Source organism: Carassius carassius, chromosome 4 (genome assembly GCF_963082965.1).
Source record: "Carassius carassius chromosome 4, fCarCar2.1, whole genome shotgun sequence".
Taxonomy (NCBI): Eukaryota; Metazoa; Chordata; class Actinopteri; order Cypriniformes; family Cyprinidae; genus Carassius; species Carassius carassius.
The window spans coordinates 41,620,137-41,635,583 of NC_081758.1; the positions used below are offsets into that span (position 1 = coordinate 41,620,137).

Below are 15,447 nucleotides of genomic sequence, written 5' to 3' on the forward strand. Positions count from 1 at the left end.
AGTCATAACTCATGTGAAATTGTTGTAGAATAGTTTTTTATCAACCCCCACCTCTTCCGAAAACATGGTACATTCCGCCGATGGCTCATAGTGGTGTCAAACTGGACTGTCAAGAACAGTTTTTCTACATCTCGACACCGATCAGCGAAACATTAAAGTAATGGCGACACTGGTTGGAGGTGCATCCGTGGTGAAGCAAGCCACTGCTGAGGTGCAGAAGATCTGCGATGAGGTGAGACTAGAGCCTCTGTGTGTTTTGATGCTGTAAGTCAGCTGATGTAGGAATGCAAGTGATGTGTATTTATTAGTTTGTGCATTTATTAGTTATTATAAGCTGTGATCATTATTTATTAGTTAGCCCTGCAAGTGAACGTTGCATTATAGTGGCATCCCAAAGAGGCACAAAATCACTTTCACTGACTTTCACATTAAATGTTACCTACTGGTGGAATGAGCTGCACAACTCAATCCCTTCTTCAAGAAACGACTAAAACACATCTCTTCCAACTTCATGTGATCTCTAACTCTAACTCTCTATTCTATCTTTTTGCTTTCTTTTTATTTAGGATAAAAAAATGACCCTCGAGCATTCTAGAATTCTCTATTCTTTTCTATCCTTGCTTGTTTTCTTTAAAAACAAAAAGCTTCTAACACTAACATTCTGTATTATTTTTCTATTCTTCTGACTTTTTATTTTATTTATAAAAAAGAGCATTTAACACTAGCATTCTGTATTATCTTTCTATTATTTTGACGTTTTATTTTATTTATAAAAAAGACCCTCTAACACTACTACTCTCTATTCTATTTCTATTCTTATTTCTTGTCCTTTTTTAAAAATAAATAAATAAAAAAGAGCTTCTAACACTAGCATTCTCTATTATTTTTCTATTCTTTTGACTTGTTTTATTTTTATTTGAATTTTTTTTTCAATTCTATTCACTTGTATCCTTAAATTGATTTAAATTGTCTGACATACTGTATTATGAAAGAATTGAATATGGTCTTTAAAGAGCCAATTATATTGTTTAATTTTGCATAATCTTTAAATAGGGTGCCAAGTGTATTACTTTATACAGTTAGGTCGATCTATATAATATTTGGACATTTTTAGTGCCACCGGAAGCCATGTATGCCCATGCCATCACAGATGATGTAGTATGAGCTGTCCCTAGACTTCTCCATGCGTTTATTCTTCCTATCATTCTGAAACAGGTTGATATTAATCCAAAGAATGCTTTTCCAGAAGTGGTCTGGCTTTTTTTTAGATGTCTTTTGGCTGAAGTCTAATCTGACCTTCGTTTTCTTGAAGATTATGAATGGTTGCACCTTGTGGTCAAGCCTCTGTATTTGCTCTCGTGAAGTCTTCTCCTTAACAATGACATGCCTTCCCCCTAAAGAGTGTTCTTCACTTGGCTGGACGTTGTGAAAGCATGTTTCTTTACCATGGAGAGGATCCTCCGATCATCCATAACTGTTGTCCTCCATGACGTCCAGGCCTTTTTATGTTTCTGAGCTCACCACTGAGATCTTCTTTTCTCAGAATGCACCAAACTGTAGATTTGGCCGCTCCTAATGTTCCTGCTATCTCTCGCTGAGGGATTGGTTTTGTGTTTGAAGTCTAACAGTTTCAGTTGCATGGGGAGTTTGTTTGACCGCATGGGTTCACAGCAACAGCTTCCCAAAGCAAATGGCACACTTTTACCTGTTTAACTGATGTAGAAATAAAGGAGGAATAGCCCATCTTCACGTGATGTTGAGGAAGCATTCATGTGTGTGTCGTAGTAAGTCATCAAACTTGAAAAATCGCATACTTCCTGCAAAACCGGCTTTTTCAGTCGAGGTCAAAACATGCAAAAACATGTTTGCATTAATTCTGAAATCTGTCTTTTGATTCAGGTCAAACATCATGCAGAAGAGAAGGCAGGGAAGAAGTTTGCCATTTTCATTGCCAAATCTTTTACCGTACAGGTTGTGGCTGGAACCAACTACTTCATCAAGGTAAACTCTGAAGACCAGGATATGATCTTATCTTAAGGCAAATACGTTTAAAACATTTATTACTCACCCTCAGGCCAAGATTAGGATGAGTTTGTTTCTTCATCAGGTTTGGAGAAATGTAGCATTGCATCAGTGTCTCATCAATGGATGCTCTGCAGTAAATGGGTGCCGTCAGAATGAGAGTCCAAACAGCTGATAAAAACATCACAATAATCCAAACTACTCCAGTCCATCAGTTAATGACTTGAGAAGCCAAATGTTGTGTGTTTGTAAGAAACAAATCCATCATTAAGGGGTTTTTCACTTCAAACCATTGCTTCTGGCCAAAATACAGTCCATAAAAGAAATGAAAAAGTCAATTTCCTGTTGTCCTCTATCATGAAAATCCCATATATTTATTTAGAAGTGTTTCAACGGTGCTTATTTCTCTCCTGATTCAGACTTTTCCACTGGAGACAGAAGTATTATGAGTAGTGGACTCATATTTTAGCTGGAAATTAAAGTTTAAAACGTCTTGATGGATTTGTTTCTTACAAACATGCAGCTTTTGGCTTCTCAAGACAGGAACTGATGGACTGGATTGTGATGTTTTTTATCAGCTGTTTGAACTGCCATGTTACAGCTTGCATATTGCCGTCAACATCTGCTTTCTAAAAGTTCAAAGCGTGTGTAAAAAAAAATGTTTTTTCATGCTTCGCATCTCTCTCTTCAGGTAAATGTTGGAAGCGATGAATTTGTGCATCTGAAGGTTCATAAGCCGCTTCCTCACGCTGGAGAAAAATTCCAGCTGCACGGGATCCAGACGTCAAAATCTCAACATGATCCTATTGCATACTTCTAATACATAGACACAGAGATGATAAAATGCCATACTGTATACAGAATAGGCTGATATATGGGATATAATCAACTAATGCAGATATAAAAGCTTTTATACCATTAAATAATCTCCAGTCCAGTGCCTACTGTATGCAGAAGAGTTTTATTACAAACACATCTTTGTTTACTTTCACAAACACTGTATTGTGGTGAAATTATTGCAGACCGATTTGAATCATCATTCCAAATGTTTTATGAAAGATTATGCTTCTTCTAACCTGAAGGGAAATAAATTTCAAATGGCAAGTCTTTGTTTTATTTACACCTGTTAACAGAATATAGTGATAATGGTAAAATAATGTTGCAGTGCTTCATCAGCATACACTCCTACAATAATGAAGTCGGTCGAGAGAAATTAAGAAGAAGGGTGATGACTTCCTTCATGTTTTTATTCTCCAAATGTAAAATGCACTTTAATACACTCAACATAAAGATGAATCTTAAGCATTTCAGTTTGAATGGGCCGGAAAAAGAAAGAAAGAAATAAACACCTTCAGCTCAATCAAGACCCATGTAAGTATATTTTCTTTCTTTATTACAGGTAATAATAAAAATACTTACACTAATAACAACAACAATTTCTTCAACATATGCTGCCACTGATTTAAAACCAGAAATGCTACACTCTTAAAAATAAAAGTGCTTCACGATGCCATAGAAGATCCTTTTTTAACACCTGAAGAACCTTTCTGTTTCACAAAAGGTTCTTTGTGGCGAAAGAAGGGTTCTTCAGATTATTAAAAGGTAAAAAAAAGATATGGTCCAAAAATGTTTTTTCTATGGCATCACTGTGAAGAACCTTTTGAAGCACCTTTACTTTTAAGAGTGTAGTTTTTGTTAATATAATTAGTTTTAAAATGAATTTGAATTAGTCTCTTTTAATAATTAGTTTTTATTTTTATATATTTTTTTAAGTTATTTTTCAGTTTTTAGCAATTCTAGAATTCTAGTAGTTTTTGGGAGGTTAATATGTCTAAATATTTCCTTTTTTATTATATATATATATATATATATATATATATTATTTATTTATTTATTTATTTATTTTTACTAAATTAAACAAGAAATTACTAGTTTAAATAAAAAACAAGTTTTGTGTTTTATTACCAGTTAACAATTTTTATGGTTTTAATTTTATTTTAAGTTAATAATGTATGTTTTGATTTAACTTTTTTTTTTGTTGCTGTTGACTACAATATTGCCATAGTTTGTGTTATTTCACACCAATAGTCCTAGTAAAGAAAGAGGAATCTGAAATGTGTTCAGATGTTAGACTGGTACTATATACACCTGACAAACAAAAGTCCTGTGATGTTTGCCTGCTTACAGTAGACAGCAGCTAAAGAGAACAGAATGGAAAAACACAGGACCGTTTCAGACAGGTTTGAGGAGGTTTTGTGTAAGTCATATGTCACTTTTCCCCACAAAACCACAAATCCTGTTTCTCATCTGTATATTGTGTTACATGCGATTTGGAATATAAAATGCTTTTAACTTTTGATTGCAGTGGTCTCAAGATGACCTGACACAAATTTATCAGTCTAGGAAAACAGAAAATCATACATCTAACTGATCTTTGTTTGAGTCTCTACAGCAAACAGACAGATCTTTTCTTGAAATATAAGATGGAATATTGGTCTCAAATAGTTATCACATTCAAAATATTTGTATAAATTATATTGGAGAACACAAATTTGTAATAATAGTTTGTAGCTGAGTACAAGAGCATGCCCTTTTTACAGTCTCTATATCACATCAATGTTCTCCTGAAATATCAGCTGAATATTTATAAACATGCTCAACATCTCTGCATGACATCATTTGCATTATAGTTTAATTGTGAGTGAGAACATTGCATGACAAGACTTTGCATTCTATAAAATGCGTATTAATCATATACAGGAACAGTATTACAGGAGATGCCATGTGTCTAACAGAAGCATGATTTATCACACGCCAAGCATTACTTCACTGTATTTAGTCACACGCCACACTACACCACATCTATATCTGTGAAAACCTCTTTTATTTTAGTAAAAATACATATATACTCTTGTATGAATTATATATGTGTGTGTGAGTGTGTGTGTTTGTATATATACTAATTTAGTTTTTGTTAATATTTTGAATTAGTTTATTTTTATATTTTCTGCTTTCACTTTAAATCTAGTTCAAGTTATAATAATTTTGTGTTTTTCGTTGTATGCTTCATTTTTAACAGTTTTGTTTATGTCTGTGTAGTTTTTATTAAGATCTAGTTTTAATTTTTTTCATGTTCTGAAAATGCAAGGTGGGCTCTGATTGGCCAGCTATCCAGTGTGTTGTGATTGGCTAAATACCTCAAGCATGTGACAGAAATTTTGGTTTCACTTTATTTTACAGTACGTGTACTAACATGTACTTATAGTGTACTTACAGTGTATTTATCTAAGAAAGTTCTGGTAACACAAGGTAACTACATGGGGTAGAGTTAGGTTTAGGGGTAGGTTCAGGGTTAGTACCTAGTTATTACATAGTTATTGTAATTACTATAATAAGTACATAGTATGTACATGAGGAACAGGACTATAAAATAAAGTGCTACCGAAATTTTACACCCCTTAACAAACTCTAATGCACATCCCATCATCGGTTCTCTTTTAGCAGTTCAGTCAATGTACTGTAAGGAGTAGACATGTGGCGTATTCGGTAATGCAATATATCACGGTAATGAATATGCACTATATTGTTATTGTGGGCACTTCTAAATACAATTATATATTACAAATTATTCAGATTTTTAAATGCATATTAAGAATACTTTTAGTATCAACTGCAAAATGCACAACACCGCTGTATGCGGCTTGAAAGAGCGTGTAAACTCTGAAATTACAATGAGGTGGTTGTTTTGCAACAAGGTGCAGTTCCCATGACAGTAGACACACTGGTAAAAAGTGACAGGTAGGTAAAAAAAAAAAAAAAGTACACACACAAACAAGAAGTGAGAAAACAAGATCTCAAGGAAAATGAAGAAACGAAAAAGGGAAGTGAATGTGCCATTCAAGAGAGAACCTTTAATTATGTTGCACAGACAGAGCCTAAGGATTTAGACTCTTTAAAATTATTATTTATGTGATGGCCAAGCACAGATAATAGGATAATAGTGGTTTCCAAATTTGTTGTGGTCGTATAGCAGTAGTGTCCAAACTCAGTCGTGAGTGTAGCTCTGACCGCAGTTAAACACACCTTAACCAGCTAATCAAGATCTTACTAGAAACCTCCAGGCAGGTGTGTTGAGCCAAGATGGAGCTAAACTCTACAGGACACAAGTTTGGAGACCCCTGTGTATAGGATGGCCTGGATGAGTGTGAGATTTCCCGGCCTTAAATTGTGTCCCAGTCTGGGCCAGATTAATACTATAATCTGATTAATACTCTAGCAACATATTTGGGATTGTCATGTGACACTTCCCCTGCGAGCTTGCTTTACTATAGACCTAAACTAAGAAAATATGACTTTTGTAAAAGTCTCACCTTATGAATACTTTTAAAATCTTTGCATAAGGATATTTACATCAGGTTCAAATTTGTGGGAGAAAATACCGGATGACATCATCATCCAGGAAGTGATGTCATTTTGGAAGGAAAACACGAGCACAAGCAGCAGGGAGTATCAGTGGATTGCACTGATTCTGTGGTGTTTTGAGCTGGTAGCTGGTTTGTATCACTGGAAAACATTCATCCTGTTTGTAATATGACAATAAATTCTTAAAAGACTATTTAAATGAACACCACGTTGATATCCTCGTAAGCGAGTGAATAACTTTAGTTTTTTTCCCCATTCTTTAATTTGTACAGTGTAAACAAATGAATGACTAAAGCACATCTGTGAAAGTCTGCTACACCATTTTATACCAATAACTCAAATCATTTAGAAGTTGCATAGGGTTCAATAAGTCCTGAATGACCCCTTTATGAAAACTGAGCTCATAACTCTTCGTGCTGAATCTGTCTGTCACTTTGACTATATTTAATCTCATGTTGATTATGTTGCATAGACATGACGTCACAAGCCCAGTGTATTTGACCAGTAGATGTCGTTCTTCAGTCTGTTAGATCAGGAGTTGCTCTTGTTCTTCAGTCTGCTTTGAAAATGTTGAACTGTTGTCAGAAAACTTATGTTATCACCTCAGTGTTTTATTTTTATGATTATGACGTGTTATACAGGAAATATGTAACACATTGCACTAAAAATAAAAAAATTTTTATGAATCTGGAACACATCGGGTATGTTGTTGTTTCTCTAAATGTTCGAGACACTAGCAAACGTACTTGTGCCACTGTAAAGGTCTCAAGGTTGTGGGAAGTGAGCGCTGTGGCTTTTATTGTGTGTCTGGACTGTGATATATGTACATGCAGGCAGTCAGAGGCCAGTCTCGTGTAAACTTCCTACTAACGCTTTTGTCTGGCCTTCCCTTTAGTAATCTGACTTATAAAGACTATAGTTCACTCAAGTGGAAATTAACCTTTTTAGTATTGGCTGGACAACTAGATGAGGTTTGGTTGATCATAACAACAGAGCCTCTGTAGTCCCCATATATCACAGCGTTTTAGTGCTGTGTAGAAATAATAATAATAATCGATGATTGCGAGAATATAGTTGTGGCAATATACAACAAGTATAAAGTCTAATATATGATATTAAACTTGTAATAGTTTGAGAACAAAGTCAAAATTACAAGAAGAAAATTGTAGCATTTTGAGACTGAAGTCAAAATATTTAGGTAATAGCATCAAAATTACGGGAATAAAAAAAGTCATAGCAATACGAGAATATTTTAATACACAATTAAACTTGTAATAATTGGAGAATAGAGTAAAAATGACCAAAGTTATAGCATTGTGTGATTGACCTTGATCTTAATATTTTAATAATAAAGTCAAAATTACGAGAATAAAGTCTTGAACGAGATAATATTTGTAATAATCTGAGAACAAAGTCATAGCACTGAGATTAAAGACATGATATTTTGAGAATAAAGTAAAAACTATGAGAATAAAGTAGTATCAGTACTAGAATAAGGTCTTACAGCAATAAGAGATTAAATTTGTTATTTGAGAATAATGTTGTAGCACTGCAAGATTAAAAGTCATAATATTTTGAGAATAAAGTAATTTTGACTTTAAATATTAAGATTTTAATCTCACAATGCTACAACTTTATTCTCAGAATTTCTCAAAATATCATGACTTTTTTCTTGCAATCTTATTTTTTGCAAGGCACTAAATCCCTTTTTAAAAATATTCTTTGTAGAGAAACGTGTTAGAGAAAAGCATTTTTATTTTATTATTTTTTATTCCATATTTTACTTTTCTTATTACTATTTTTAGTAGTTCAATTAGTGAATCAATATCTTGCCTTTAATTAAAATATAAGCATGTAAATCTGATCATACACTCTCAGAAAAAAGGTACAAAAGCTTTCACTGGGGCGGTCTCTTTTCAAAACGAAAATTTTTGTACTTTTTTTTTTAAGTACTAAGATGTACACTTTAGGTACTAATATGGTACTTTAAGGTACCAACCTGGACTCTTTATGTATAAAAGTCATGCATTTTGAAAAGCTACCGCCCCAGTGACAACTTTTGTACCTTTTTTTTGAGAGTGTAGATTAAATAGAGCTCTGTGTTTCTAGCTGAAACCTCTCAGGTATCTGTGAATCAGGTTATCAGCTCAGACGGCGAGTTTACACCTGCAAAAACATTCATAAATACCTGCTTTACCTGAATCATAAATGTGTCAGTATATGTTAGACAGAGACACACACTGTTTTGTTCTGAAAAAAAGCAGTTTTTTAGAAAATGGCGTGACTGTTTGCAGGCGTTTGGGGCTCTTATAGGCTAAATGTATAGGCGTATCTCACATCTACAACAGGAAACAACTGTAAAGAGCACATTCCTTGGGTAGCTTTATATGGGGTCAAACTAAAAACATTTCCTGCTGTGATTTTTCATGTGTACGGATGAAAATACCACTCATTTAAAGCTCACTATAATTGCACTATTAACTTCATGATTACTGCACAAATCTAAAACCGGAGAGCAAAAACAACGAGTCTTACAGTCCGAATGTGATTGCAGCTGATATAGAGAGTGTGTGTGTGTGTGTGTGTGTGACTGCAGGGTTTTCACTGTAAACGTTGTGTTTTCAATATGAAATGCTGACATGTTCATTTCGCTGTTCCAGCTTCCAGAACGGCCCTGAACATGAGCCAGAGAGACAGATACAGCAGCTCTTTGTGCTTTATCACGCTGTTTGTCTGTTTGCTGTGATGTTTTTTCTGCTAATTATTTTTGGCTCTTTTCCAACCTTTAACCACAGATGGAACACATTTAAAGACATGTACACAAACTACACACACACACAAATAGGCCTACATATTATGACACAAAAAAATCTAAGGTTTGGGATCATTGTTTTAATGTTTTTTATTTTTATTAATCAATACTTTTAATCAGCAAAGATGCATTACATTGATCAAAAGTGACAACAAAGACAAAATATGTGAAATGTAAAAACAGTAAAAAATATTTTTTACTGATACCTCTGATGTTGTAATGTAACATCAAAAATTGTCATATTATAGACAACATACGATGGGGTCCAAAAGATTGTGACCATTGAAAATGGTGACAATGATTTTTTTTTTTTTTTATTAAAAATGTATTATTTTATTTTATTGTATATATATATATATATATATATATATATATATATATATATATATATATATATATATATATATATATATACATATATATATATATATATATATATATATATATATATGTATATATATATATTATTAGATTTTCTTTACAATGAAACCAGGAAATAAAGTTTCAGATTTGTTTTTGAATGATAAGTAAGTTTTTAATTAGTTTAAATTAGAATCAAATCAAGCTGAAGTAAATGATTGTTGTTGATCATGTGACTCTCTGTACAGATGGTCAGATGTTCATCCACTGGATCCAAAGATGCTTTTCTTGCTTCTCAAACAATGCTGGAGGTTTTGTTCATGTGTGAAATATGTATTTTGTTCAAAATGTGACAACGTGTGAAATTTTCAATAGTGATCTGTAACTTTTGGACCCCACTATGTGTGTGTAACCCCTTTGACCCAAATAAGCTGATCCTGTCTTGACATGAGTTTTTAGGGTGAGTGTGTGTGTGTGTGTGTGTGTACTTGTAGCCTCTGGTTAAGGAGGAAATACACCCCCTCACAAACCTCTTTGCCAACTGTTGTATAACAAAGTAGTTAAATGAAAGGGGCCCTAAAACAAACATTATACCTGTGTGTGTGTGTGTGTGTGTGTGTGTGTGTGTGTGTGTGTGTGTGTGTGTGTGTGTGTGTGTGCTCTTGTTTCTGTGACATATCAGGACACAACTCTGTATAATGACATGGGTATGACACAGGTATTACAAGGAGAGGGTGACTTATGAGGACATAACCCATGTCCCCATTTTTCAAAACGCTTATAAATCATACAGAATGAGTTTTTTTGAGAAAGTAAAAATGCACAAAGTTTCCTGTGAGGGTTAGGGTTAGGTGTAGGGTTGGTGTAGGGCCATAGAATATACAGTTTGTACAGTATAAAAACCATTACATTGTGTGTGTGTGTGTGTGTGTGTGTGTGTGTGTAGGGGGCGTGTGTTTATGTAATGGAGTTCGGCGCTATATAAGGTCCTGCAGCATGACTCTGCACTCAAAAATCAGCTCTTGATCCCCGAATTCCCACACACTCCAGACTGAGCTCTGCAGTAGCCATGGCAACCACCCTGCTGGGATTGCTGGGAGTTTTGCTCTGTGCCCTTGCCGTTAGTTCTGAAGTCACGCCACAAGCTGACTTCGATGTCAAGGGGGTAAGAATGCATAACACTGATTCTATTTTTATTTTTATATATTTTTTGCATTTTGCATGTTTAGATTACATAACCTGTATCCAACATTACGTTTAGAATTTAGAAAGGATCAAAATGATGGTTCTGTAGTCAAAATGTTCTATATACTTTTTTAACTTCTAAGTTTTAGTTTCTACAGAAAGTGTAGATTTGAGGTACTTTAGTGTCATGACTGCTACTTAGTTATTTCATGCATACATTAATAGTTATGTTGTGGTTTTCATGAAATACTTAAGTAGCAGTCATGACATATAATGTAAATTATGTAGAGAGAGTTTAAATTAAGTACAAATCTTGTATCAAACATTAGAGCTATATTTTCAGTAATTCATTTATTTCAGTAGTTCAAATGTAGTTAGAAATGTAGTTAAAATTGCATTAGATACAAGTGACCAATTATTTCATGCAAAAATACATAAATAAAAAATTGCATGCCTTTTTATATTATTTATACAATTTTATATCATTAAAAACCAATTGCACTTTTAACTTTAATTTTACAGCAGCTACTCAGTTAGGAAAGAAATAAAGAAATAAAATATAAATATTTAATTTGTATGCATATGTTTTTATTGCATAACTTGTATCAAACGTTAAATGTCTAATTTATAAATAGACAAAAATGATAGAACTTTGAACTGTATTTTTTGTATCTAATATATATATATATATATATATATATATATATATATATATATATATAAATGTTTGGTAAACGTTTGGTAGCTGCCATGAAACTAAGCACCCAAAACATACACTGTCAAAAAAAAAATGTTTCTATATATATATATATATATATATATAATTAATTATTTATTTTTTTGACAGTGTATGTTTTGGGTGCTTAGTTTCATGGCAGCTACCAAATGTTGATGCGTATCTTTCACACAGGTGGCTGGGAAATGGTACCTGATTGGTTTTGCCACAAATGCCGAGTGGTTTGTCACCCGCAAAGCGAACATGAAGATGGGCATCGCCATGATGACACCCAGTGATGAAGGAGATCTGGAGATGGCATATTCCAGTCTCAAGTAAGAGAATCTGATCACTAACAAAGGAAGAAACTATTAATAAAGTCCTCTCATGTTTCATGGTTTTCCATCCTGTCTTTCCAGTCCTGATGGCTCGTGCTGGAAGATGAACCATCTGGCTCAAAAGACGGATATTCCAGGGAAATTCAGCTTCCGCAGTCAAGGTAAGGAAGAAACGTTCATCTAGACATGAAATACAGTAGTGATTTATACAGGAATAAATTGAGAAATGATGTGTTTCCTCAGACTGGGAGACTGACAATGACATGCGTGTTGTTGATGTGAAGTATGATGAATATGCTTTGATCCACACCATCAAGACCAAAGCAGACTCCACCACGCTTCTCAACAAACTCTACGGTATCAACTTTCAGAAGTAGCATTTTCATTTTTAACAGAAGCATTTTCACTAAAGCCAACTATATACAGGTTAGATGCCATATAGATGCAAAAAACGAAATCTGGCCTAAATATGTTGTAAACAATGATGTTAAACAAAATATATATTTAATATATTTGTGTATATATCAATTTATATTATTATATTTTATATAAACACTATTATATTTCTTGCCCGTGAAATGCATTTTACATTTTTTGTATGTGAGGGTTAAAACTAAATATATTTATGAATATATATTTAATTGAGCTTCACTGTTTAAACATATACAGTATCAAGCTTATATTTTAAACATATTTATGCCAGTCATTTAATATTTTCTTGCTGTATCATAGCTCAGGTCAGTTTCAGTCAGTTCATACAACTTTTGAATGTGTTAGTAAATGTTGTAATTAACATTCGCTAAGATTAATAAATGCTTTAAAACTTTGTATTGTATTTAACTGATATTAACAAATGAACCGTGTTGGAAATGTTGCATTTTCAGCTGATTGAATCTCTCTCAAGTGTTAATGTTTCCTTCCAGTCCCCTTATTAAACTTAAAACACCCAGTTTTCTACAGTCCAATCAGTTCTTGATGGGTAAAGTGAAGTACTTCACATTTCTACATTTCACACTTAAAGTAAAACAGATTGTGAAGCCGTTTCTTATGAGCTTAAATCTAACATCCCTCGGACTCTGAAAAAAAAAAGCATCATCTCAGATAATGAAATTATTTACTAATGTTTGCATTAATTCTGAATTGTTTTCTCATGACATTTGTGTGTGTGCTGTCATCGCAGGCCGAACCCCAGACCTGAGCCAGGACGTCCTGGACAAGTTCACTGAGGTTTCTCTGGAGCAAGGCATTCTGTCTGAGAACATCGCCATCCTGCCTAAAAATGGTAAGACGCTGTTAAAAACACTCGTTTAAACACTGAATTTAAATGTATTCAGACCTGACGTGAACATCTTTTCTCTCTAGACGAGTGCCCTTGATGTGAATCCTGACTGATTTATTATGACTGTAGTGAATCATTTGTGTTTCACTCTCTCACTATCAGTGCTTTTACCTTCTTAGAAGTTCTCTTCATCGTTTCTTCTTATTTCTTCACAAGACTGGACCAATAAAATCGTTTGTGAATCTGTTATGAGGCATTTGTGTTGTGATTTTATGTGTTTAACCTGTTAAACGTCTCACTTTGTGAGCATAGATCTGAAAATGAGATTACTTACTTAAATTTATCTAAACATTGAATGCTTTGAAGCATTTGGATTCTTTTTAAAGACATCCGGAAGATTATTGAAGAAGTGAAAAGTTGCAAAAGTAAAAAAAAACATAAAATTTAAAAATGTAGGTCTCCATAAAATGAGTTTAAAGCATGTGTTAAGGATGTTATATGTAACTATAAAAACAATTCAGATAGCTGCCAAGGCTTTATCTAAAACAACTAAAAATGAAACGTATAGTAAAAAAAAAAATGAATGATTTGTATTTTTTTATATTTTAAAACTATGGTTAAAAACTGTAGTTATTGTAGTTAACTAAAATTAAAACAAAATTACAAACTGAACTTAAAACTAAAGCAACAAACTTATAAAAAAATTATGAAAAAAAAAATACAATTTCACCTAGTTGCCAAGGCAAAATTTCTCATTTTAGTTTACCATGTACTAAAATAACTAAAAATGTATAGAAACTGTATAGACGCATTTATATAGACACAAACAACTACTGACAAAAACACAAAATGACTAAAACCTTTCAAATCAAAACAGAAAAAAATGAAAACTAATAAAACTGTAAATACACTACATTTTTGAGAAACAAGTCATGTGTGTCCGAAGTACTTGACTGATACTGCATATAAGATAATAAATCTGATGAATTTACTGATAAATCGTATATCTTGAAGTAAATCACAGTAAATCGCTTTAGACGAAAGCATCTACCACATGAATAAATGCAAATGGAAGCATTCACTATATTACACATAAAAAGATCTCTTAAATGTTGTGCACTTGAGACAACGGTTTCTACAAAGAACAGAGGATGCAGGAAAATACCTTGCCTTTTATTTCCTGTTTTTTTTTTCATTTTATAAACAAATGTGAAGATACATCCATGACAACACAAACTCCTCTTTCCGAAGTGTTTACATCTACACTCTCTCTTTACAGATCTGTGTACAAAACAATAAGTTATAGTCCCATAGATTCCTACTTACATTTAACTATACAACAAAGTTCAAACGGTGACCAAATAAATATCTGCGGTATAAAAATGATCACAGGAAGAGAGTGGAAGGGCCTTCTTGACCGATGGCATCGTTTTTGCCAATCATTGCTAATGGAGCTGTTCGGACACTAAGAGAGGCTGCTTCAGTGCTTCCAGGTCGAGTTCCTCTGGAAACCTCTGGCCAATCACATGCAAAGCTGGATATGACATCATCCATCAGTGGAATAGTGACTTTGATCCGATTCACGTTACATACAAACACAAAACAGTGCATTTCCAACATGACTCACCTTGTCGATTCCAGCTTTTTGTCTCTAGTAAAGGATGCCAGCCTAGTTAAGACAAATAGTGCGCATTAGTGTGTATTTGCATCGTGAACGCAGCCAAACAGGACCATCACTATGAAGTCGGCAAGACGAGAGAGTCACCAGGAGAAAAGGTTATTGGCAACGGCAAACATATCTAATGCATTTCTTTGAGTAGAAATCAGAAAAATCATCCAACCATAAACATACATACATACATAAAGATCACTTGTAATCTCCTTGTAGATGTCATTTTTAAATCAAATAAAACTCATTCTGCACGTGATGGATAAAATTGGCTTCAATGAGGTCATACATTTTTTTTTTGATTGGCATACTGTATCTAATATAAAGAGTACATATGGCTGAATCTCAAAAAAAAAAAAAAAAAAAATGCTCACGTCAAATTTAACCCAAAAACTAAAGAGAAACAAATGATTAATTCTATTTTGAACCTATTTAGACCATTAAGTTTTGCATCGCAACACTGACATATTTTGATTATAATTAATGTATTTTTTTTAACACTAGTGAAAATTTAAATACAAATCATTGTATTGCAGTGAATATTTTTATTAGATTTTTATACTACAGTAATGAAAATGAATATACTGAAAATAAACTGGTGTAGAAACGACATTCACCCAGAAATTGCTATTAAATTTAATAAAT

At 33.3% G+C, this 15,447-nt stretch overlaps 2 protein-coding genes and 1 long non-coding RNA gene across 3 annotated transcripts in view; all 3 read left to right on the forward strand.

The window, feature by feature from the left end:
* Nucleotides 1-13,378, forward strand: part of LOC132140058 (uncharacterized) — a 46,773-nt gene extending 33,395 nt beyond the window's left edge. Inside the window, exon 2 of the long non-coding RNA XR_009433706.1 lies at nucleotides 13,316-13,378. This is a non-coding gene — a long non-coding RNA (uncharacterized LOC132140058). The remainder of the gene's footprint in view (nucleotides 1-13,315) is intronic.
* LOC132131716 (cystatin-B-like) lies at nucleotides 101-3,126 on the forward strand. Its single transcript, XM_059543808.1, has 3 exons — nucleotides 101-232; nucleotides 1,900-2,001; nucleotides 2,714-3,126. The coding sequence occupies exons 1-3, from the start codon at nucleotides 161-163 to the stop codon at nucleotides 2,840-2,842; spliced, it is 303 nt and encodes a 100-aa protein (XP_059399791.1). The 5' UTR covers nucleotides 101-160; the 3' UTR covers nucleotides 2,843-3,126.
* On the forward strand, nucleotides 10,622-13,378 carry zgc:153704 (Lipocalin-like). The gene is made up of 6 exons (XM_059543796.1): nucleotides 10,622-10,781; nucleotides 11,712-11,851; nucleotides 11,936-12,015; nucleotides 12,098-12,211; nucleotides 13,035-13,136; nucleotides 13,217-13,378. Exons 1-6 carry the CDS (start codon nucleotides 10,686-10,688, stop codon nucleotides 13,228-13,230), a joined length of 546 nt encoding a protein of 181 aa, XP_059399779.1. The 5' UTR covers nucleotides 10,622-10,685; the 3' UTR covers nucleotides 13,231-13,378.
* Nucleotides 13,379-15,447: the final 2,069 nt, after the last annotated feature.

Excerpts from the sequence above, each read along its gene's own strand:
- zgc:153704 (XM_059543796.1), top strand. The coding sequence starts at position 10,686 with ATGGCAACCACCCTGCTGGGATTGCTGGGAGTTTTGCTCTGTGCCCTT. Across the intron at positions 10,782-11,711 it reads CTGACTTCGATGTCAAGGGG|GTGGCTGGGAAATGGTACCT; the intron begins GTAAGAATGCAT and ends TCTTTCACACAG. Across the intron at positions 12,016-12,097 it reads ATTCAGCTTCCGCAGTCAAG|ACTGGGAGACTGACAATGAC; the intron begins GTAAGGAAGAAA and ends GTGTTTCCTCAG.
- LOC132131716 (XM_059543808.1), top strand. The coding sequence starts at position 161 with ATGGCGACACTGGTTGGAGGTGCATCCGTGGTGAAGCAAGCCACTGCT. Across the intron at positions 233-1,899 it reads TGCAGAAGATCTGCGATGAG|GTCAAACATCATGCAGAAGA; the intron begins GTGAGACTAGAG and ends CTTTTGATTCAG. Across the intron at positions 2,002-2,713 it reads GAACCAACTACTTCATCAAG|GTAAATGTTGGAAGCGATGA; the intron begins GTAAACTCTGAA and ends CTCTCTCTTCAG.